This window comes from Pan troglodytes, chromosome 11 (assembly GCF_028858775.2).
Source record: "Pan troglodytes isolate AG18354 chromosome 11, NHGRI_mPanTro3-v2.0_pri, whole genome shotgun sequence".
NCBI lineage: Eukaryota > Metazoa > Chordata > Mammalia > Primates > Hominidae > Pan > Pan troglodytes.
In genome coordinates, this window is record NC_072409.2 from 96,281,313 (window position 1) to 96,307,496 (window position 26,184).

Genomic DNA, 26,184 nt, shown 5'->3' on the forward strand with positions numbered 1-26,184 from the left:
CAACAACAGAGCAAGGCTCTATCTGATAATGGTATATGATCAAGAAATTTTGGAGACTCTGATTACAATTGTGTAGATTTAACTTGTCATTTAGATTCTGCTTAATGAAGTCACCCTGGCCCCCTTGCCTTACTGAGTATTCCATATTCCAAATTGTTCTTTAACTGTCTCTAAACAATTTCTCTTCTACTCCTTCCATATTGGCGAAGATATCTATTCTTCTCAAAAATTTTTTCTACTATCTCAAATATTTCATGACCATGAAGATTATCCAAACAAATCATCAAAAGGCTTTGCTTCCAAAATGTGAGCTTTCATTACCACACTTTTTACTTGATCATTTCTACCCCTTCTGTCCATCCCAGTGTATTTCTTTAAACCGGATTGTAAAGTGGGTACTCCTGCACCCTGGGCTGTCATCTTCAGCACTTCATTGTTCTCTGAGATTCCTTCTTTGCAGAAGGGCCATGATTGTCAGATAATTACCAGCAACCAGTCAAAGTAATTTGAATATAAATTTTTATTTCTTTCTCTAGGAATTTATTTAATCTCCCCTCCCTTAATGTTTTAGGGACTATGTTAAGACAAAGTAAAAGGAGGGAGAAAGAGATGAGTTTCCATCTGACTAAGAGGTAGTAGGGTGTTTTTCCTTTTATATTTCGGATTTGAGGACTTTGCACCTTGTATCTAGTCTTCCCAATAGGCTTTGAGGTTTATTCATCTTTAACAAGGAGAGACATTTTGAATGTTTTTATTTATTACAGTAGTGTATTGAAAGAAAAAGGAAACATCATTTTATACTTTCATGTTAATTTTTTAAATGAAAATCAGTCATTCAAATCATTCCTCGCCAAATCTTCCTGAATTCTAAGACATTAAAATTCGTGTCCATTGGAATATTGGATTAATATTCTAATCATGGGCATATTTGTTTCAGATTATATTTTTCACAAAATAATATGTTTATTTCTATAGACTTTATAATGCTTCCAGGTCCTTGGCATAATGCATTTTAGCTCCATTTTGCAGGACTTGGTGGAAAATTAAAGTGGTGGAAGTTTATAGCTGTTACTTAGCTTTAGCAACGAACTGTTTATTGTTCTTCTATATCTGATGCCACGTCATTGACCAAAAAAAAATCCCTTAGTTACACACTTGTCTTTTGTCCTATGAAGTCTTCATGGTGACCCATTTGATTATGTGATTTGTAAGTAGATAATTACCAGAGTGAACCATGAACATGTTAGTATCCTCTTACTGAGTGGCCCTGAGGCAGCTGGACTGCAGTATTGGCCTAATTTTTTATGTGTGTGAGGTGGGACTAGGGGCCTGTATGTGGTGAAAGGCTATATACAAAGATCCATCAAAACTACACTTTATAGTCAGCAAAATCATTTCTCGCTTTCAAGGATCAAAGGAAGAAAGAAGATTTAAGGACTTGGGACTGATTTATAGCATCAAAATGCTATCCAAATGGGCTATGCATTTTATTATCTGGGATGGAAGCATAAATGGACAATTTCAAAACACCTATCAAATAAGTAGCAAAATTCCTATAAAGAAATGGGATTTCCAGCAGGGCGCGGTGGCTCACACTTGTAATCCCAGCACTTTGGGAGGCTGAGGTGGGTGGATAACCTGAGGTCAGGAGTCCGAGACCAGCCTGGCCAACATAGCAAAACCCTGTCTCTACTAAGAATACAAAAATTAGCTGGGCGTGGTGGCGGGCACCTGTAATCCCAGCTACTCGGGAGGCTGAGGCAGGAGAATTGCTTGAACCTGAGAGGCAGAGGTTGCAGTGAGCTGAAATCATGCCATTGCACTCCAACCTGGGTGACAAGAGTGAAACCCCATCTCAAAAAAAAAAAAGAAAAGAAAAAAAAGGAAATGGGATTTCCACCAGGAAGGACAATAGAGATTAAAGTCATCTTCCAGTTGCTCAATTTAAGTGCAATCACCATATGACTAATTTGAGTCATTGAGAAGGGGGCCAGTTTAATTGAATAAAGGTTTGAATTACAGAATATTTTCTCATAAGTAGACAATGGCCTGCCAAAGTCTTGCTGTCATAAATGGTGAGGGGAGTCTGCGTTGGCACACCAAAGCCCTGATCTGAGACCTTCAGGATGTAGTTTATGAATTCTTTTAAACAATCCTCAAAGAATTGCTGTGTGTGTACTATAGATTGGCTTAACAGACTTTTTCTACAGCTATAGGAAATTTATTTATAAACGTATTCATTAAATTTATTTATTTATTTATTTATAGGAATTTGTTAAGCCAATCCATAGCATGCTGACCACCAGGAATTGGGCTTTCATATTAATACAGCCCAAATGAGTGGTATTTTGGTGTGTTTAAAATTAAGGGCGTTAAAAAGCAAAATGCATCATAAGAATGCCAAGATTAATCCTTAGAGTCATGTTGGTCTTCTTTTGAAGAAGTTGTCTTCTGTAATATCCCATGGGTTAGAATAAACTTGCCATGTATTTAATGGCCTTGAAAATAAATTCACAACACTAGGCCAACCCAAAACCCACTGGCTATACACATTAAAATCATTTCTTTGTCACCTTCACTAGTTACTTCCTGTGTAATTAAACCCCTTTAAAATTGAATTTGTAACGTAATCAGCTGCATATTGTCAGGACTGTGAGGCTGCTTCAGGATGCAATTAGAGCAAGGCTAAGTCAGGTGAACTTCGAATTATCAGTAGATGTGGGTGAGCCCCTGGAAATGGGCAATTACCATCATGTGTCACACTTCTTATCTCTTTTGCAACAGGGCTACATAAAAGGAAAGTAGAGGGGTGTTTTAATGGCCTCCGCTGCCATTTGTGTGTATACCTAAATTTACATATTATACCCTGATGTATATTCATGTCTGCAGATTACACTTGAAAGAAAACGAATGATGTCAACAGTGGGATATTTTATAGAGAATTTCAGGCCTGTCTCTGCACTCAGTTTTTTCTCTGAAGAATCTATGTACAGGCATTTTCCTTCCACTTTTTATGTTTTATGATCCTCCTTGCTGTGAGAGGAAAAGGAAGTCGATAGAGTAGATATTTTTTTCTTCTTTTCAGACCAAAAGACAGGTTTGGATTTTTTTTTCCTTCCTTAAATCATGTATTTAGATATATTTTTTAAAATTCAAACTCTCAGCTGGTGACGTTTCTGCCCTTATAAAGCCCACCTTTTTCTCTCCCCGCTTTCATCCTGTTCCTTCATGTTCTGTGTTAACACTGTGGTATCAATTCCAGCTCATAATTATTGGTCTCCCATTTAGCCACAAGGTGTAAATTTGTTAACTGACCAGGCGTGCTCTGACGGTTAATCTCAATGTATGTCTAAAGGCTGAGCTTGCTGCCCTGGAAAATTTCCCTAGGGGATTGCTCTGTAGACTGTGAGGCCATTTGTTGAGCTGTCTGATGTGGAAGGAAAGAAAAGGAGAGGACCTGCCAGAGAGAAGCAGGATCATACGGTGCCGTTCAGAGGAAAGTGGGAAATCAAAGGACAGTTTCCTGTCCACTCCAGTTCCGCAAGCAGGCTCTTGGGAACTAGGGCATCAGGATATTTCCCTATTAGCGTTTTTAGAGAAGTCATTGAGAGAGAGCCCCCAACCCAAGGGTCAAGGCGAATTTAGTGATGCCCACAGGCTGTGCTCAGAAATTACCACCAACGCAGAACCCTTCTGTCTATGTCTGAGACTTGCAAGTTCTTCAAGAGCCTATAAAAATGCTTGGAACCAGAAGGGGGAAAAAACACATTGGTATTGACTCCAGAATCCAAAAAGGTGTCTACAAAAATCAAAATCATTAAATGTCTAATTGAATGTCCACAAAATATTTAACATCAACCTCATTAAGTGTTGAATTTCACCTTCTTAAAAATCCATTACATGTGAAAACAAATTGTAGATTTGATTTTTTCACTTTGCAAGATTTTGAGCATGCTAATCCTAACTTAAATGATTGGCACATAGCAAATAATTTGAAATTCAAAATTATAAGAATCCCTTCTATTTTTTTTTTACACAAAAGTGTATATTTTAGGTAATTGAATATTTTAGATGGGATGTGGGGACATCTTAATATTTTTACATGGTAGGTGTGGTAGACCCTAAAACAGAAATCCTAGAGCACATGAAGGTTTTAAAACTGTTCTGCATCTGGCTACTCTCCTCCAAGTATGTGATTATTCCTGAAGACAGACGTCTGTTTAGACCCTAATGGGGAGGACCAGAAGGCCAGACAGGGGAAGGGTTCCAGTTTGTTCTTGCTGTCTGCACCTGTAGTTGAGGTGAAGTGACGAAAGTGCTGTCTAAGTATGAGGAACTATTCACCAGGCACCTGTATCTCGTTGGAAAGATCCCAGGGTGGTCCCCGGTTCTGGCGAAGAAGGAGAGTTCCCATTGAGTTGAGGAAGTAAAAGCTGTCCAGGTGGGTCATGTGGGTAGAATTCCACTGCCCCCTTGTCTGAGTTGCATTCGCTTCCAGCAGATTACCAGGCCTTTATGTGCCCTTGTGTTCTAATCCACATTTCTCAACTGGACAGAGACTTCTCTTTTTAGAATAGAAAACTTGAGGTGATGGGAACAGAAGGAAAGATGGGTTATCTGATTTCCATATGGGATGATCCTAGTCTTTAATTCAGTGGCCTAACTTCTGTGAGCTTTATTTTATTCATAATACATGGAGCAATGAATGCTGACTCCCCCCAAAACATATAGAAAATGACATTTCTTTGCAATCCCATCCCCCAGTAACAACCACTAATAACAGTTTGGTATCATTCTTTCAGAATTTTTTTCTTTATATGCACTAAAATATTAATTATTTTCCTTTATGAAATGAAACAAATATTTATAAATGTTTAATTTTTTCAGTTATCAATAGATATTTTCTATGTCAGAACATGTGAATTACCTCATTCGTTTTAATGATCACGTAGTATTCCACTGCATGGCTGGGCCACAGTTGACTTAACTGCTCTGTATTGCTGGACATTCGGGTTGGCCATTCAACTTTGACCTTTCAGGAGAATGAATCATGTACCTAAATAAACCATTATATTTTGGCTAAAAATATACATCCTTAGTCCCCTGTTTTGGCTTAACTCATCCCAGGAGCAGAAAGAACGAAATCTTCCCCTATACTGATGCTTGTTATTAAATGTAAATGCCATATGTGATTCTTCATTTATTTATTTCTTTGTCTTTTGTCTTTGCCTTTTTCTCTTATGCAGCCATCTGCAGCCAGGGACAAGGATGAACCGACTCTACCGGTAGGAAGCAGTGGCTTTGTCTGTACCTGTTTGTGTGCCTGCGGAGAGTGTGGGGCAGGGGTGGGAGTGAGACGGGTTTGTGTGCTCAACACATTACTCTCTCCCTTGGAATTCTTAAATAATCTAACCCCTGATGTGTACTTCTACTCCGTGCTACAATTAGTGATGACTGAATTCTGGCATTCATGGACACATGCCTTCTGGGACTAGGTTTCAAAAGTTTGAATTTTCTCTTCCATTTGGTATGAACTTTTGTGGAAGTTGGAAGAGTGAGATATTTCCAAATTGCATTCCAAGGGATGTTGAACTAATATTTGGGGGTAGTGTGGGATCTAATGCTCAATATTTGTTTTCTTTGTGTATCTGCATGCACATACTTTGATTGGAAATTTCTTTTGGTCTCATCAAAAGAAAGAAATGCTACATGAGACCTATATACTTAATGTATATATAGTACACAAAAGAATGCTTTCAGTACTTCTCTAGATGTAACCTTTTTCAAATGAAGATCTCCACACCAGAGTTCTTCCAGTTTCGCAGAATAAGGACCATAATAGTTATGACGAGTTATTATTGATAAACACGTTTTCGAGTTCCTATTTAATTAACACATCACATTTCAGATTTTGCAGCATCGTAAAGAAACAACCTTCAGAATTTTTGTGTTCAGCCATCAAACAGTGATTACATTTCCATTTTATTCAGGTCTCCTAAGTTTGCTCCTAAAATGTTTTGAACCTTAATCATCTGAATCCTCTATAACTAATAATACAATGCATTAAAAAATGTTTAAGACTTTCAAGGCCAAAAGAGTTAGTAATAAAGATACATATGACCCTGTCCTTCCTCCTGTAATGCTCAGGGCAAAGACATAACATTCATTGAGAGCCCATAGAATACACCTGATCCAGTACCAGAACACGGATACAGACTCAATCTCTTCTATTAGGGAGCCATAATCTGGTTCACCATTGAGGCACCAGTAATCCCCACTGATTCTTTTCCAACCCTATTGAATTGGCAATGTGATTTCCAATAGAATATTATAATAAATCACACTAAGAGAGCCGGATTTCTTCGGGTATCTCATAGTGAGATTTTACTCATACTTTCTACGGGTTTCATGTTTGTCTCCAAATGTGTGGACCATGATTGTTAACAAGTGTTTTACAAAATAAGATCCTATGGATAATCGTTTGGAAACACTGCCCAAGTTAATCAAGTTAAACAGATTTCTTTAGTGTTAGACTTAGTGGTCTAATGTGTAGTTTGAAACCCTGACGTGAGTTGGTCTAGGATATAGCACTTTCCAATATATATCAAATATGTATTTGATCATGGGGTCTCTTATGGGACATTTTTGGGGAAGCCCCCTTGTGGGTCTGGAGTATGATGGAATATTTTGGAAAACCCTGTTATGCAGAAGTTTGAAAGACATAGTGGAGAATAGTATTTTATTTTTACCTGCCCCAGAAAATTTACCTGTCAAACTTTTACACTGAAAGTTCAATAAGAAATTAATTCCCTTACATTACGATACCTTTCAACTCCTTAAATCTGTCTGTCTATAAAGCTTGGCTGCCTCAGAGAGTCTTCTCTTGTGATGATCAACACAAAATCAACCACGGGGAGACAGCAGTTCCTATTCAGGATAAAAACCCATCAAAACACAGAGGGTTTGGGAGTTTTTAGGTTGTTTGCTTTTGAAGATAGAAGAAAAAGAGTTTGTCAGTAACCATATCTCTAGATACTCATTCTTCCTTCTCACGTACCAGTTCCTTTTATTTGGCCAACGGATCACAACTAGTAGTTTGTGCAAAAGGAGCCCCCCTCAAAGTCGGGAGAGTTCTCATGGTTTCATGATAAGAGCTTCTGCTCCTTGAATTTCACTTAACACAGGCTATGCTGCTTTCTGGATTAGAGCTGTAGTCCCAGGGTAGAGATGAGGTAGCCCAGGAGATGTGCAAGACTCTGGGAAGCAAGGAGAAAATATTAGCACTTCGTCATTTACTGTGTTATTCTTCTTAACTTCTATTTTTGAAAGTGTTTTTATATGTTCATATTTTAGTATGTGTATCTATGCAGATATGGGCATAGATGCCTATTTATATACATTTAAACATTTTACTGACAGGATGCATACTTCAAAAATGTTAGAGACCACCCACTGGTTTAGAGAATAGTCATTGAGAAAAGCAGACCTGGGATCCATTCCTCCAGCCTCCACTTCTTGTCAGTGTGACTTGGACACCTCATTTCACTTGTCTGAGATGAAATGTCCTCATCTATCTAACAAGAATAAATAATAGCATCTAGTTCATAGGGTTCATTTTGCAAATAAGATAAATGAAGGGATGTGAAGCATATAACACATTGTCTGGCATTTACAAAGCTCTTTTTAAAAAGGGAAGCAATGCATTCATTTAGTAGGAAAGAATGTGAGAGAGCCATTCCCTCAGGGGCTTTGAAATGTGCTTTGAAAATCTTTGGCTCAATACCGTGTGACCATGCGACAGAAATGAGTGGCCACCAGACTAGGTGAGGATCTTGTCTATAATGCACTTGTCTTTCATTGCTGAGACTAACCACCTCTTTGGTTTCTCTGCTCAGGCTAAGCCGCGTCTCCAGCGAGGTGGAAGCTCTGCCTCCCTCCACAACAGTCTCATGAGGAATAGCATCTTCCAACTCATGATACACACCCTTGACCCACTCGCCGAAGGTAAACATCAAGCTTTGGTTTGGGAACTTGTTTGGGGGGAAAAGGATGTCAAAAGGCTTCTCTGCATAAAACATGTTTGTGCTGTCGTCATGCACGCCTGCCAGCCTCCTCTTGTTTAGCTTCTGCCAGAAGCAGCCCTGGCCCTTTGACGTGCTTTATCTGCAACAGCTCAGTTCACCATCAGTGTTTTTTGTACCAGGAGTAGGATGTGAGGTCCGTGTGCTGATTCTATCTTTTGATGCCTCCAGCATAAATATAGTTTGTTATGAAGCAGAGAGGACAAAAAGGTTTCCCTCCCTTCCAGCTGAAGTAACAGTTCTCTTTTGTCATCATTTCTAAGTTTCAAAACAAAATTGTGTGTGAAGATAAATTGTGCACCTTAAAAAAGAGAGAAAAAGAACTCTGTGATTTAGGAGGTCCATGAGTGGTTTGGGGAGTGATGTTCATGGCAGAACGTTGAGAGTGTACTGATTCTTTGGCAATTGGAGGGTGGGAGGTGAGCATCTATGCATCTAAAAAGCCCTGTCTTCGAGAACTGCTTAGGAGCTGTCATTGGAGACCCAAAAAGCCTGGCTCACTTCCCAGTGTAATCACATGAACCATCACAAACAACCCATTATTGTGTACTTCCAGTGTTACTCAGTCACAATGAGGCCAAATACATTGTGTTTCTTCAGCTGCATAAATATTCCCCAAAATTATTTTCAAGTTGATAGATATCGGATGTGTCAAATAAATATTAGTTTTGTCACTAGTAAGGGGTTCAAATATAACCAAGTATGTTATCCCTTCATCCTTGGACTTTATAATTGGGCTCAATGTTACACAGGAGCTAATACAGCCTAGGAAATAGATACGTGCCACTGAATGAAGCCAGGGGATCTGATTGTCGAATCATGTTGTATGAATCAGAGATCTTACCCAATATAAGGTTTTGCTAAATAATTTCAAGAATATAAGCAATCAAGAAGTTCATATGAGGTAAAGAAAAATCTGTGACCCAAGAGTGGCTCCCAAGGACCTATCTTCCTTCACTGGACATGCACCTCACTCAGAATAATAGGTAAGGAACACAGGGTCGCCTCTCCTTGCAGAGCATGGGGCATTTCAATCACAAATCATCTTCCTGTTATACCACAGCGAGGTGTATAGCTGATGTGATATTCTCCAAGAAGCCTTCCTCCACAGGTCCTGGGATCTGTTTACTAGAGGTAATTCTTAGCCAGGGACATCCTAAATATCATTAATCTATCTACACGGAGGTCCATTTGACAAGGATGTTAGACCTGGTCATGAGCCTTCTTTTCTTTCCCCCGGGATATACCCCCAGAGAAGGGAGTAAAGAGATTGCAGGCCAACTGCTTTAACTCCTTCCTCCCAACTACTAAGCAGTTGTGTGACTTTGGGCAAGTTAGGGTCTCTCTAGTATTTGGTTTCATCATCTATAGTAATATTAATAGTTATCTTTGGCACCTTACAGTTGACAAAGCATTTTCACCTCTGTAAACTTATGCTTCACAATAATGCTTCATAGCTAACATTATTATTCTCCTTTCACAAAATATAGCACCACCAACATGGATCTCAAATGTATCTACTGCTCTCCCTCCTGCAGCACTTTATTCCAAACCATCTCCATCGCTTGCCTGCATTCCTGCATTCCTGCAGTAGCTTCCTAGCTGGTCTTTCAGTTCTTCCATTGCCACTGCCTAGACATATGTTCCATGCAGCAGCCCAAGTAATCTTCTTAAAAAGTAAATCAGGTTATGTCATTTCTACTTATAACATTCAGTGGCTTCCCAGGGCTCTTAGGAAAATTGTGAAATCCTTGCACAACTAGTAGTTTGTGCAAAAGGAGCCCCCCTCAAAGTCAGGAGAGTTCTCATGGTTCTGTTTCTTTGAATCTCACTTAAAACAGGCCATACTGCTTTCTGGATTAGAGCTGTAGTCCTGGGGTGAAGATGAGGTAGATCAGGAGATATGCAAGATGATCCTTTGGGAAGAAGGAGAAAATATCAGCACCTTCATCATTTACGTTGTCATTCTTCTTAGCTTCTATTTTTGAAAATGTTTCTGTTCATGTTTTAGTATTTGTATCTATATATAATAGGAATATAGATATAGGTATGAATATAGATACCTATTTATATACATTTAAAAATTTTGCTGATAGGATGCACAGTTCAAACATGTTAGATGGCAGTTGGAGGGTGGGACGTGAGCCAAATCATGGTCTATGACAGGGGTCCCCAACCCCCAGACCACGGACTGGTACCAGCAGGAGGACAGCAGGCATTACCGCCTGAGCTCCACCTCCTCTCAAATCAGCATTTGTATTAGATTCTCATAGGGGGCCGAACCCTATTGTGAACTGTGCATGAGAGAGATCTAGGTTGTGTGCTCCTTATTCGAATTTAATGCCTGATGATCCGAGGTGGAACAGTTTCATCCCCAAATCATCCTCCTTGACCTGGCCATGGAAAAATTGTCTTCCCCAAGACCCAGTGTCTGGTGCAAAAAAGCTTGGGGACCGCTGGTCTACATGATCTGCCTCTTGCTCCAAACTCAATTTCACTCTGTTTTAGTCACACAGACCTTTCTGTCTTCAGACAAACACCCCTTCCCTGCCCCAGGTTTTTCCATAGGCTGTTCTCTCCACTATAATATTTTCCTTTCCCCCACCCCCTTCCATTTTTCCCTGCTTTACTCCTGCCCATTTTTCAGCACTCTGTGTAAATACTTCCTGACCATTCAGCATAAATCAGGGTTCCCAATCCTCATCTGCCAATGAACCTTTAATTTTTCTTTACTGCTTATATCATGGTTTCTGTGATTGTTTATTTATTGCCTGTTTCTGCCAGGATACAGGAAGTTTCTTGAGACCAGGGACTCTATTTTATTCACTAGTTATCCACAAAGCCTAGAAGAATACCTGGCACATACTAGCGACGAAGTCTCAGGAAGATTAGGCAACTTGTTCAAAGTCATGATATTGACCTGATATTGACCATGCGAGAGAAGAAAGGAACAATTTTATCTACTCCAACTCAAGTATGATAAAGGGCCTGAGTATGTTTATTTTGGGCAAGGCAGTATTATGTAGCAATTAAAAGGACAGACTCCCGATCCAGACTCTGGGTCCAGATCCCAGTTCTGCATTTACTAGCTGTGTGACCTCGGACAAGTCACCTAATCTTTCCGTATCTCAGTTTCCTCATCTGTAAAATCAGGAAAATACATAATGATGTCTGCATCATAGGGTTATTGTAAGGATTAAAATGTGAATATACACAAAGCGTTAAATACACAGCCTAGCACATCTTAATTGCCATATGCAGGTTTGGAATTATTCTACTTCATTATTTTGAAAAGTAACACAATATATGATTTTTAAAACTTCAAAATATTCCAAAGATTAAGGTGAAAAAAAATGTCTTCTTCCTTCATCAACCCTCTAATTTTCTCCAGTTCCCCAATTCTCCACAGAGGAAACCACAGTTTCCAGTTTCATGAAGCTCCTTCTAGAGATGTTTAATCATATGCAACTGTGTGTGTGTGTGTGTGTGTGTGTGTGCACGCCTGTGAATGTGGTCATGTCCTTGCCCACAGGTCTCAATAATCTAAATGTTCCTGGTTTTTGTTTGGAAGAATTCAGTTTCTGGTAGGGCTTGTTTTTGTTTTTTCTGTTTGGAGAAGAGGTTATGTTTTGTTTTTGTGAGATAAGGGAAAGTGAATCTAGGTTGTCTCAGAGTTGGGCCATCAGTGATTTTCCAAAACGCCTGGCCCTTGTGGAGCTGTGCTACAATTAAACTGTATTCCTGCTGTAGCAAGATGTGCCTCCTGAATCCGGGCACCTGCTTTCAAGGTGAAACCTCTCCCTGAAAGATGTGGGAGGCTACAGTGGTGTGAATCTGAGAGATGCTGAGAGCCATAATCAGCTCTGGACTTGAGTGATTAGAAAATATGGAAAGCACTTCAATGCTTTAAAATTGCTCCATAGCAGGCGGCCAAGAAAACAGATTGCTCTGGTATTTTTCCCCCAAAATTCACAATCATTTTCCATTCCGAGAACAGCCAAAAAAATTAACCCACAGCTCTCAGAAATAGTCATCTCTCTTAGTTTGCATCTAATCACTTGAATTCACATGTCCTTGTGCCAAACTGTCACCTTCTAACAACAAAGAGCATGCTAGTTACATCACCAAGTTGATGGCATGAACGCTGCAGTCAGTAGCTTCCTTGTAGCACTAAAGAACAGTTCGTTCATGTCACTGGTGTTCACCTGGCTGGGTAGTGCATTGGCACTACTGGCATTTGGTGTATGTTCAAAAGGGAACTATTCAAATTCATTTGAAAGCAGCATCTAGGACAGATGGCCTACAGAAACACATTCCCCTTTGTCTCATCTGTGCCACTCAGGTGTTGTTGTCTTCCAAAATCCAGTGAATGAGCCCTTGCCAAAAGCCTTCATTAGTGGTTGGTTCCGCCTCTGAGCCTGAGTCACAAGAGTCCAGCAGTGTTTGCGTTTTATTATCTGTTGATGTGCAACAAAGCACCCCAAGACTTAGTGGCTTATAACTGCCACCATCTTATTACTCATAATTTTGTGGATTCGAAATTTGAGCAGGGATTACCTGGGTGAGTTTTCTGTTCCATGTGGCATCATTGGAGGTCATTTGATGGTATTTAGCTGGTAGATGGGTAGGTTAGAAGGTCTGAAAGGACCTTACTCAAGCTTAACACCTACAAAGGAAGGCACAGTGGAAAGCTGGGCTCAACTGGGTCCCCTGATTCCCCCTGTGGTCTCAGGACCTTTCCATGTGGATAGACTAACATGTTTTATATGGTAGTTAAGGGTTCCAAGAGCAAACCTTCCAGGAAGACCAAGCAGAAGCTGCAAGGCTTTATATGACCTAGCCTGGGAAATCCCAGGATGTCAGTTGTACTGCATTCAATCAGTCAGGCAGTCACTAAGTCCAGCCCAGACTCATGGGGACAAAATTAGACTTCACTTCTCAAAGGGAGGAATACCAAAGAACATGGTGAAACCACCTTGGATCTGATCCAGTCTGTTTCAGTGACATACATTGTTTATTGGTTCCACTGTTCATTGTTCCTTGGTGTGCTCTGGATGGACCACATTATGTAGGGGGGACAAAGTTGGCCTGACTAGGTGAAGGTTTAGTTCAAACATAGCTGAACAGTGCCTTTTCAGGGACACAAAACTCTGAACAGGACATTGTTCATGAAAAGATGGAATCTGCTTAAGGCAGATGAATGGTTGGAATAAATATTTTCTTTCTTTTATAAGAAAACCTTGGGGAACTAGAATTATTGGTCTTTGAGATCACAGGATGGCTATCTGAATTGATCTTTCTAATAAATTCAGTGTCCTATATTGATTTTAACATTTTCTCTAAACAAGCCTTTATATTTGCTCAGGGGTACATCTTCATGAACCTAAAACAAGGATGCTGGATGTTGCACTTTTGCAGTGAGAAGTATCTTCTCCTATCATTTGTCTCAAAATGATAGCACCAACCAACATTTGCAGAGTACTTTCTGTAGGCCAGGCACTATGCTGAGTGCTTTATATAAACCATCTCATTTAATCCTTCCATGAGCCCTACTCCATCATTCAGAGGACACTGACATGTAAAGAGGCTATGGCTCTATGCCCCACTAAGGCAAGGTGACACAAGAAGTAAATGGCAGAGCCAGAATTTGAACCTGTATCTGCCTGACTCACAGTCTGTGTTTGTAGTTCTTTTCTGCTACTCTGCCTCCTTGTGTAACCCCATGTCCAACCCAGCATTCCTTGTTCTCCTGGTGTAGACACCAGCTTAAATCACAAGAGCTCTGACCTATCCCTGGACCAGGGATGGATTTTATTATTATTATTATTGATATTATTATTACTACTACTACTGCTACCACTTCTACTTAGGAAGACTTAAAGAACCTCTTTTGCCAGAGAGGGTTTTTTAAAAGCTCTCTCTTCCTCTGGTTTGGGACAAGGAGAAGAAAATAGAATGCTGGGGATAAAGATGTTTAGGATTGACCTTTTTGGGGAAAGAGGAGCATAGAGAAAAAATGGTGATATCTTCCTCTCTCCACCTTCATGTCCTCCTCATCCTGTGCCTTGATGGTTTCAGTTCAAAGAAGTGAAAATTGTAAAATGCGTGGTCTTGAACTGCTTCTAAAGCTTCTGCAGCCCAGGCTGCCATCTCTAGACAGGAACTGGCAGGTCGTGTTTGGCAGGCATATAGGCATATATCTTCTCCCAAAGACTTCAGAGAAAGGAATACCACAGTCTTTTCTGGTGATCAATCACAGTCACCACAAGGCAAATGACTAGTAGAAATTCAGGGGTGAAAATTACCACCTTGAACAAAGAGATAACAAAGTTGTTAAAAAGTGAGGATCTACTATATGGTAGTATTTTTACTGAACAAAGTGTAGCATTATCACTATTGGCAATAGTAGCTTCCACTTATTGAACACTTGTCTCTTATATATCTCATCATCCCCACTTCATGGATAAATACCAAGGCCCAGAGCAGCTTGGTGACCTGCCCAGATGGATGTTATATCTCTACCGACATTGATCTGGTTCCAAAGCCATTCTCTCCATCTGCTGAGTAGTAGGAGACCAAACACAGAAGATCCCGTACATGATTCAAGATGAAAATTGTTTTTTATCAGTTGTTTTTGTTTGTTTTTAGAAACAGCGTCTTGGTATGTTGCCCAGGCTAGACTTGAAATCCTGGGCTCAAGTGATCCTCCCACCTCAGCCTCCTGAGTAGGTGGGACTACAGGTGCAAGCCACCATACCCAGCTTGTTTCCTGTCTTTGATAAAGAACTATGAGCAGTGAATGAGCAGAGAGGTAGTCTAGTACAGCATTTAATAAGAGTGAGGATTGACTGAAACTAGACCCCCATGGGTTCTAGTCCCAGCTCTGTCCTTCACTAGCTGTGTGACCTTGGATGATTTGTTTACCCTCTCTGTGCCTCAACCTCCTCATTTGTAGAAAGAGAGTAATAATACCTACCTCACAGGGTTGTTTTAATAGTATGCGAGCTAATATACACTGGGCATGTTGGCACACACCTGTAATCCCAGCTACTCTGGAGGCTAAGGCAGAACGATTACTTGAGCTTAGGAGTACAAGAGCAGCCTGGGCAACATAGCAAGACCTCTGTCTCTAAATTAGAAAAAAAGGAAACTAAAACAAATGAAGAGTATGTGAGCTAATATATGAAAAGCACTTACAACAAGGCCTGGCAGAGAATAAGTGCCAGTTAAATGCTAAATGTTATTAAGAAATGGACAGAAAAGGACTTCAGTATAGAATCTTGCTTGCTCCAGAGAGTAATAGTGATAATAATAGTGTTTGGTTTTCACATTTGAGCACTTACTAGGTACCAGGTACTGTGCTTTGCAAACATTATCTCACTCAATTCTCTCAGCAAGCCCATGAGAGAGAATCTGTTATCCTCATTTTATAGATGAAGAAACTGAGACCCCAAGTGGTTTTCTTACCTGCCTGAAGCCACAGTCCTAGGATAGTAGAGTCAGCTTTTTAATGCAGGTTGTCAGAGCCAGCCCTGCTGCTTAATACTCTCTGTTCCCCCCACCTCTCATCAGCAGTTCCTCACAAGTGTCATGCTTCTCAGATGAGATCGATTTGGGGAAATCTATTTTCCCAGGACCACATTATGTAACTCCATAGTAGAGCCCAGTTAGAGTCAAATGTGTTCACCTTCTTCTTCCCATCCCTAGTAACCTTTGTCCAGTCTTCTTGAGTTCTCAATTTATAGGGAAGAGATGGAAGTTCCCCTTTTCCCTCTTTTTGAAGGGCTGTCTGCTGACCCATGAGTCCAATTTATTTCACAGTGGCCCTGAATCTTTCCCCAGAAAAGGCATGCCCCAAACTTGTCCATAGAAGAATCCTGGATCCCCTAAAATGTAAGTCAGATCACACCCCACCTCTGCTCAAAACCATCTCACCAAGAGCAAAAGCCCTAGAGCGTACAGCGGCCCCAGACCCCCTGCGACTTCCCACTCTACCTCCCTCCGCCTTTCCCCTCCCGCCTCCTCTCTTCCTCCTATCCTCTCTTCTCTTCTCTCACCCCTCCTTCCCTCTTCTCTGCCCTCGTTTCCCCTCCTTCCCCTCCCTCATCTCTCTCTGCCCGTCTCTCACCTTCCTCCCTTCCTCCCCTGCTTTGCCCCCTCCTCTCCCCTCCTTCCTGTCTCCTCATTTCTCTACCCTTCTCTCTTTTCTCTCACATGTCATTTCCCTTGTTCTGCTTCTCTGACTGCCTAGCAGCTCCTTCCAAATCCCAAGCACACTCCTGCCTCAGGGCCCTTACACATGTTCCCCCTTTTTCTAGATATCCAGTTGGCTCCTGGTCTCCCCTCCTTCAAGTCAACCTTCACATGTCACCTGATCAGAGGCCTTACTCAATCAACCTTTTGAAAATATCAGAAGCAAAACAATGAAAGTGAATCCGAGTTCTCACTCTCCCTCTCCCTGCTCTGCATTCTCCTTAACACTTGTCCCCATGAACGTATGTATTTGTTGTATGCTGCCTGTCTCTACCCTTATACCTCCAACAGAGCAGGACTCAGGACAGGCTTGGCTCTATCCCTAGTGTCTGGCACAAGTGCGCCCCAGTACGTATTTGCTAAATGAATTGAATGAGTACTTGCCTTTATAATTTTTCTGCTAGGGAACTATATGTCTCTAGCCATGTAGATTTTCTTAATCCATGCCCTGTCAAAGGGCTCTGTTGTAGTGACCAACAAAGTTCTATTTACTTGATGGTTCTTTTGCAGCTATGAAGAGTGATCAGATCTGGTTTGGCCACCATTGTATAGTACCAGCACAGCAATGATGTTATTATGTAGGTGCTTGGTCAGTATTTGCTGCATAATGGAATATATCTCTCTCTAGTCCTGGAGTCACTGCTGCAATGGGAAATGTTCGCTGTCTGCCTCACACCTTCCTGATGAGTTCTTCCATCTCCTTGTTCCTCTCTTCCATCCAAATGCTTTGTTCTTCTCTCGTTTCCTTTCATTTTCTTCTCTTTAATACACTGTTCTTTCCTTTATTACATTCCCCAGGCCTAATTTTATATGTTCAGAGAATTATCATCGCAACAAGAGGCTAAGATGTTTATTGTTTTAACCATTCATTCCTTTTACAAAATCAAACACCTGTAAAATAACATCCACCTCAATTTGGTGTTGAGTTTGAGAAGGAAGTTGCAAAAAAAATGAAGGTTCTTACTTATTTTCTGTGGGCTCTTGTACACTCTCCTACAATTATAGTAATTTCTCCTTCCTTGTGTAGATTCAAATTTTCATTTACATTTTTTCATTGTAACAACAGTTGTATTACTAATACCAATATTTAATAAACTTGTGCACTAGACACCTTAAGAAACATAGAAGTAGGAATAATTCTCACCTAATGCACCTGTAATTGAACTAAAGCAGGGGTCCCCAACCCCCAGGCCATGCACTGGTACCAGTTCATGGTCCATTAGGAACTGGGCCACACAGCAGGAGGTGAGCAGCCAGTGGGTGAGCATGACCGCCTGAGCTCCACCTCCTGTCAGATCAGAGGAGGCATTCAGTTCTCATAGGAGCGTGAACTCTATGGTGAACTGTGCATGTGAGGATCTAGGTTGCGGCTCCTTATGAGAATCTAATGCCTGATGATCTGAAGTGGAACAGTTTCATCCTGAAACCATCCCCACCACTCACCCCACACCCACCCATGGAAAAATTGTCTTCCACAAAAGCCAATCCCTGGTGTCAAAAACGCTGGGGACTGGTGAACTAAAGGATTATTTAAACATGAAAGCAATGAAGACCCCACTCACAAATGCAACAAAACCATAAAATACCAAAGATTAACCCAAAAGAAATATTTAAGAACCTTATGGCAAAAATCATCACAATCATCATTTCTGAAGAACATAAAAGATCTAAATAAATGCTGTTATAAAGATGTCAGTTCTCTCCAAATTAAACTCTAAATGCAACTCAATCCCAGTCCTAGTGTCCAACACTTTCAACAAAGAAGTACAAAAAAGCATCATCAAGAGGAGCTTTTAGATGTTCTGGCTGAAGTATTCAGGAGGCTGGCGAAGAGGCTGGATCAGAGGCCACCGGGGTCTCCTCTGAGGTGGCCCTGGAGGGGCACACTGCCATAGGGTATAAGCACCACTGCCCTGGCCAGATTCACTAACTGCTCTTGGTGAGGCACCAAGCGGGGCAGGAGAGGGGCTTCCTGGAGCATTTGAATCCCCAACTGAAGGGACATGGCCCTCATTCCTGAAGCAGTGAGAGCGCACATTCATGTAAGTGGCCTCCTGGCATGGCAAGCGCCCTGGTGGATGTACAGCAGGCACGGCGCTGGACACAGTGAGCACTGGCTGCAGGCAAGCAAGGCTTGCCAGACCCTCAGGAAATCCATATCACTGTGTGAACCCTGAGGAAGGGCCTTCAGGGAAGTGTTCCTGGAGAAAGTGAGTTTTGAAAGCAGGTTCTTGAAGGAGGTAAGGAGCCTGGATGAGCAGAGGAACCAGCTGGCTCAGGGAAACCCCAAACTATGTATTGTCCCAACCAAAACGTGGTTCCTTTGAGATGAGCAGGCATGTAGCTCCTTGCCCACTGAACTAACGCTCTAGCAGTCTCTCCTGTCGAGGGGTGCTAGGGATGTGCAAGTGTCTATGCATGTGTGTGTGTGTGTGTGTGTGTGTGAGAGAGAGAGAGAGAGAGAGAGAGAGATTTCAGTGCAGGAAACTAAGGGCCTCAGAGATGGTAGAGAAGGAAAACAAGAAAGTGGAACTTTTGTAGTACCCACTCTGTGCCACACACCCGAAAGTCATCTCATGTAATTCTCTCAGCAGTGGCTATGGGAAGTCATATGCATGTTTTACCTCTGAGAAAACTGCAGTTCCAAGGGGTGGCATGACTTGCTCATAGTCACCCAGCTCCTAAGTCTGACTTCTGAGCCTGGAGACTTCACTCACACAGGACTCTATCTATGGCCACACATGCTCACACATCTGTCTGTTCTGTAAAGGCTTTCCAAGTCTTTAACACAGACACTTAATGTTAACTTGAAGCTGACACTAAGATTAAACTGTCACTTGCTTGCTGGGTTTGCTTTTTGTCTGACCAAATACCAGAGCTTATTTCTCTTAGCTTCTATTTAAAAAAAAAAAAAAAGCTTCAAAATGAGCTTTCATAAATTTTTGTTTGGTCCCAAGAGAAAGTCATTTCATGCCCTCTTTTATCCAAAAAGTGGAGAAGGTGTCTCTCAAAAGCAGTTTTGTAATCTTTCTATCTTAAATTTTAGATCAGCTTATATTACCAAGATGTTTGCGTGCAGCCTCCGCCTGGTAAATGAATAGGCAAATGAGTGAAAATCTTCACTGGAGAAAAATAAAATCCAATCTACTGGCCGTGGTCTACTAATATGACAGTAGTATCAATCCCTGGATAGAGGAGGACAGGCCATTAATGCCTCTCATAGAGCAAACACAGGACAAGTTAAATAGCTCCTCTCTTTAGGGAATAGTAGAGCATTATTCTCATATTTGAATTTGAAACATGGTTGAAACTGAATCTCTCTTTGTGTTGTACACATTATAAATTAATGTTATTTGAGCCATAAGGGAATGTGAATTGTCTTACTGAAATAAACTGCTTTTGAGTATGAGAAAAGTTCCCTCTCTCTTTCTTTCTCCAATGAAAAGTTTGGCTTTGAAGCAAAGGCCACAAGGTATGTGGCCAAAAAGTTGATTTTTTTTTTTTTTTTTTTGAGACAGAGTCTCACTCTATCACCTAGGCTGGAATGCAGTGGCATGATCTTGGCTCACTGCCATCTCCACCTCCCGGGTTCAAGCGAGTCTCCTGCCTCAGCCTCTCAAGTAGCTATGATTACAGGCATGCAACACTATGTCTGGCTAATTTTTGTATTTTTAGTAGAGACGGGTTTCGCCATGTTGGCCAGGCTGGTCTCGAACTCCTGACCTCAGGTTATCCACCTGCCTTGGCCTCCTCCCAATGTGCTGGGATTACAGCTGTGAGCCACTGCACCCTGCCCAAAGAAAAATGATTTTGATGGCATTTGAGCTCAAAGATATCATGAAGAAGGAAAAGGACAATGAAGTATCCATAAAATTAGAGCTTCATCTTTCTCCTCTGGAACTTATGCTCAAAAGGGAACTCCTTCAGAAGGGAGGGCTCAGAGTTCCCAGAGATAAAAAGCAGCTGTCACAGATGCAATTACTTGGGGGACCAAAGGATGGGGGCAGTCACTGAAGGTGAAGAAGCACTTTCATTTACCAAAGACTTCCTATTCGAAATGTGTATTGTTATATAAACATCATCTGTGATATGAGAGCATCCAGAGGTGTTTTCTCCCAAATGAAAGGCATTTACACTAAAGACACCTCTGAGTGTTTAATAAGTAGCAGGGCCTCACTTCACGGGATGAGGTTGAATGACTTGCATTCTGTGATGAGATGACTTTCTCTGACACTAGGGAACACATTTTCTAGTTGACTCTTCCATCTGGGATTTGCACTGGCCACAGCACTCATGTGTACATGCTGATCATATTGTAAACTCAATCCTCAACTGGCTGTCAGGATCCATTTCTCTCCTGACCTCACATTATCAGATCCACCAAATCTTGCCTCTTTACTTCAGCCATTGAAAAGAATTCTCTCACCCACAACAAACGGTCCTTCACAGGTTGTCCCCGGGCTCAAAGGAGGCTATGTTATACACACGTGCACATACACATTTGTAAAGAGTCAAGCAGCATTGTTGCTTATATAGTTTACAGGTCTATATCAGACTTGTTTAGTGTGTGTGTGTGCGTGTGTGTGTGTGTTCTCATATATTCATTCACGAAACATATTTCCATTGCAAGCTGACATATGAGTGGTAACCCCATTGGGAATGTTCTCCTTTACAGGCCCCCACTGTAGACAAGACTCTGGGGGAACTTTAGCCAGTGCTTGCCCCAGACTAGTTAACTCCCTGAATGCCAGTTTAAGTGCTGTTGTTGAACCTGACCTTTAGATATGCAGTTGCAGTAACCTATGTGGCTACTTCTCTTTGACCTCCCAGATGGCAGCACTTAAGCCCAAAACACCAATAGTGAATGTAGCTTTGCTTTTTACTCTAAGGCCCTGAGACCATAACAACCAGTATTGGCAGGAGTTAAATTCCATAGTAAATCAATCTCATTTTAGAAAATTATTTATGATGAAAATTCTCCTCTGCCATTTCTGAAAAAAAACCTTTCATCCAGTTATTGATTTTTTTTTCATGCAACACATTTCCATAGGTGATGCAGCAGGTCATGCAAGGTTTCCTATCTGGAATAGGTTACAACTATTTTCTTGACCTGAGAGCTAAACCCCATCTTGTCAATGCTAGTGAGGATTACATCATGAAGACCTGATTCTAGGAGTTCAAAGGTGACATCACACAATGTGCCCATTTAGAAAAACCCTCTCTACCCTGCTTGGGGTGTGCACGGTGACCTCTTCCCATCAGATTCTTGGGAGGAGTAGCAGAATTAGTTACTGAGCAGACACAATGAGGAGCCAGCCACCTTGGTTTGAACCCCAGTTCTGCCTCTTACTAGCTGTGTGCCCCTGGGCAGGTTACTTAACTTCTCTGTAACTCAGCTTCCTCCTTTGTAAAATAGGAAAGATAATGGTATCTGTCGTGGGCTGTTAAGTGTATTCAATGGAATGCTATTTGTAGGGCACATAGAACAGTGCTTGCCACATCATTAGTTCTCTGTAGGCATTTGCCAAATAAGTTGCTGTCAGTTGTTCGTTTTTTCTTGCAGCCGTCAAAATTTTAGACAGCTTTCAGTGGTTCAATCATAAGACCTCGAATTATCTTTTCTATATTTTCTTTCCTGAAAAAGAAGCCTATTTACCATGTGCCATATCTTCAGGTCCTGGTATACCTATCTATAAGATAACATGGGAACCGATTTTCTATTCATCAGCTTCTCATTGAGCAAAAGTTATCCCAAAGCTGTATAATTTTAGTCTCTGTATTTACAGAGTTCTCCTGTCTTTTGTACAATGAGAAGGAAATCATGTCACATGATACTTAACTCATTTCCTTCCAAAAGGCCAGATTTCATTTGGGTTCATAGCTATTGAGCAGACTTGAAAAAAATTCTACCTGGGGTCCATAGGTGTTCAGCAGACTAAAAAATGTATCTTTCCAATATATTGATAAAAAATCTACAGAAGCATTTATTCTCTCTATTAATTTTTTAATTCTGGTGAAACATTCTTAGGCCACCCTTTGGGTGTCACTTGGGGGTCAAAAGATAATGGCATGCCCTAGCTCCTCCTGCGTAACCAAATCTCTGGTTTACTGGCAGGCATTTGCTATTTAATCTAAGATGCATAACTATTTGGGAAAGATATCTTAATCTTCCACCCTTTCTTTGCATCCTGGATTTTAAACTGACTTATGTAATCCCACTTATACAGTCTAGTATTTAATAGGAGTAATGGTGCATGGATTTATACTTACAACAGATGGAATTTAAAGGATTGTATGAACATTCTACTTTAAATTTATTCCTGTAAATTATTCATAATTTGGAGTGATTGTTTCTATTGTGGTAAAGAACCAAGTATTCAGGAAAATAACATGCCAGACAATAGTGTAGAATATGTCATTGTAAGGAGGATTTTTACCTTGAATTACTGTCACATCAGTGGCATTAATTTTATGTCTTCCAGTCCTTTTCCCCTTAATTTCATTGTGTTCTCAAATTCCCTTGCCCTCTCATATTTCTCTTATCTCTTGCCTTTTTCCCTTCTTGGATGGCTGGAGTTTTTTGTTTGTTTGTTTGTTTTTCATTTTACCGGTTTTCCTCTCCTCCCTTGGATATTTTTCTAATATTATTGGATGCTTTCAGGCACCAGAGGGTAGAAGCTCGGCTTTGCTGACCCAATAGCTGGATATAAATTAGCACTGATTCTCTTTGCCTAGCAAAAACCACTGAATCCAGCCAGGCCACAAGATGGGATCCAGGAGTATATCCAAGTTGTTCTCTAGCCAGCATGCAGCATCTATTCTGTGCGCTGGTATTTTCCATTGCCATTTTTTAAAGACAGTGCTGCTGTTTTGTCTTTTGTGTGCTGAGGACTCTCCTGATGGCTCTTCTGCATGATGTAAGTCCTCCTACTTCACTGAAGCAATGAAGGGGATTCCAAGAGTCAAGACCACCCCATGGGGCTTCCTCCCCATAGAGACACTATAAGCCAGAATAGTTGAAGCTGTGGAATTAGAACACTAAAATGGGAAGAATCATAGGTGTCAGTACCAAAGGTAATAAAGGTGAGGGAGATTAACAGAGCACTTTAAATAGATATTTAATTCAACTTAGCAGCATTTGTTGAACGCATACGGAGTGCCCCTTTACTCTGCTGGGTGCTGAAATTAACAAAATGCGTACAATGACTCTTTGCCTTAAAGGGCAGAAAACAAGTAGGTTAAGGTACATTTGATAAGATGAGCACAACAACAAAAGTGTATAGTTGGAACAGACACACAGGAGGAAAGTGACTTAACGTTAGAGATGGGGGCATTCAGGAATGCTGCATGGAGGAGGGAACCTCAACGGGGTTCTGAAAGATTCAGTAAATTAGGAGACGTAGTAAAATTCCAACGCAAAATCACAGTATGTGCAGGATTGAGAGGTGTTATATTTTCACTTTGTGTTTAGAAATGATTACCTTGATAATGATGAGAAAGATAGGTGAAAGGTGCTGGGGGTAGACAGGTGGTAAGAAAGATTAGGGAAGAAGATTGCAAATAAGACCATTGCAGTAGTCTAGGCAAAGCCTCAGACTAAGGCCAGGGCAGTGGAAATGGAGCAGAAAAGACAGAATTGAAGATATTTAGGGGTGGAATTAGACTTTGTGACTGGTTGGATTGTGAGTGTGGCTTACAGAAGCATCAGCATCACCTTAGTGCCCCCCTCCCTCCCCTCACCCTGTGGGTCTTAGTCACATGTAATATAACCAAGCTCCTGTTTCTATGAAAGAAACCAACAGGCCTATCTGTACACAGCACTTCATAAATCCTTTTTAAAAAAAGCAGAGGAAGATAATGGAATATTTTGCCACTTCTAAGAGTGGGTAATAAATGTGTTTGTAACCCCCAGCCCAGAATTGATAGGATTTAATGAGAAAGTACCTTTTGCTTGATTTTGTAAATGTAATCTTTCAATTTATAGACAAGCAAAAATGTACCCAAGATGATAGATGTCGTTAATGAAAATGTTAGTTTCCTAACCCCCCATCCACCTACCCCCACAAAAAATTAAGAACACATTTTAGAAATACTCTATTAGAAGAGCTCAAACAGATTTTCTGAAATTAGAAATGAATTCCAACTGTTGCATGGATGGTTTCAGATATTCTATGTTCTTTGCTATTCAAATCATATTTTTTCACTATCTTTAATATTATTTTTTCCCTTCAAACTACAGCTGAAAAGGAGACCAGAGAAAATGTTGAATATTCAGCTCGAACTCTGAATTGATGCATGGGGAGGCAATAATAGTGACAACAGGAATAACTAATATTTATTGAATATTTACCATGTGCCTGCCAGACACTGGGCTAAGCATTTTATACAGATTAACTTATTTATTTTCCACATCAATCCTATAAGATAAGAACTTTTATTATAACCATATTACAGATAAGGACATTGAAGTTTAGAGTAGCTAAATGATTTACCCAAGACCACACAGGTAGAAACTGATGGAACTGGGTTCAAACCCAGGATTGTTGGACCCCAGAACACACTCTTTTAACCACTGGACAATACCACTTTCCTGAACAGCTGAAGTCCCTTTTGAGCTTCCCTTTCAAAAACCAAAACCTAATGTCTTTATGTTATTTCTTTCTCTGAGTTGTACATTCTTTAAATAATACCAGTGTAACTGACATCAGGTCTCAATGTACCTGATGTTAGATTATACAAAAGAATATAAATGACATTCATAGACTTCCTTTGGCATGACATCATTGGTCATTATTTTTGTCATTCTCATTTTACCTGCTGCTTCTCCAATATAAACTTGTGAAAAGGATGTTAGAACAAGGTTCAAATCCTGGGTGGTCACTTGTGACATATTATCTTAGTCTGGACAACTCATCACTTACTAGATTTTGGCCCAATCATAGAATGATGGGTTCTATATGTATGAGCTTGAGCACTTCCAATGTTCCAGGCATAGCACAAAGCTCCTTACAACAACATATTGAGGGACGTACTAGAATGAGCCCCATTTTACAGATGAGGAAACTAAGGTTGTGAAAGGCTATCTTACTACAAAGTCACACTGGTAATAAAAAGCAAAGTCTGGATTAGAAACCATATCTGTTGACTCCAAAATTTCCACTGTGCTACAAGATCTCCTTGTTCTGCATTATAACGATAAGGTCTCTTGATACCAAAGTTCACTCTGATTTTTGAAGATCAGAAGAGTACTATGTATGGGAGCTTCCTAATTTGAAGGAAAACCAACTGATGCACTAAAGTCATAATAATACCTACCATATATTTAGTGAATATTATCTGTCAGTTACAGGTTAAGCACCTGTAATTCTCACCACAATTCTAGAATACAACTAGTATTTTTCTCATTTGCATAAGTGTGAGAACTAAGTCTCAAAGACATTAGGTAACTTGCCCAAGGTCTCATGGCTAGCAAGTGGCAGACCCAGTTGTCAAGTCAAGGTCTGTAAGGCTCCAAACTATATATGCAACCCTCATGCTATATCATCACTTATCTCCTGGACTTTGTGAAAAAGGAAAAAAAAATATTCTAACAGTGTCAGTGTTTAAAATTATCTTAAGATTGTTATTGAGATTTTTAATTACACAGTAAAAATGTATCCAGAGTTGGTTCTTTCCGGTGGGTTCGTGGTCTCTCTGACTTCCAGAATGGAGCCGTGGACCTTCGTGGTGAGTGTTATAGCTCTTAAAGATGGCATGGACCCAAATAATGAGCAGCAGCAAGATTTATTGTGAAAAGCAAAAGAACAAAGCTTCCACAGCAAGGAAGGGGACCCAAGTGGGTTGCTGCTGC

General features: G+C 40.6%; 1 protein-coding gene across 4 annotated transcripts in view; it reads left to right on the forward strand.

Annotated features, from left to right (window-relative positions):
• The window catches only part of SLC24A2 (solute carrier family 24 member 2), a 276,593-nt gene that overhangs the window by 162,678 nt on the left and 87,731 nt on the right, over positions 1 to 26,184 (forward strand). For all 4 annotated transcript variants that reach the window (XM_016960672.4, XM_054658741.2, XM_009456372.4 and 1 more), the window contains exons 3-4: positions 5,247 to 5,285; positions 7,896 to 8,004. In XM_016960672.4, the coding sequence (XP_016816161.1) occupies positions 5,247 to 5,285; positions 7,896 to 8,004 (148 nt within the window). The remainder of the gene's footprint in view (positions 1 to 5,246; positions 5,286 to 7,895; positions 8,005 to 26,184) is intronic.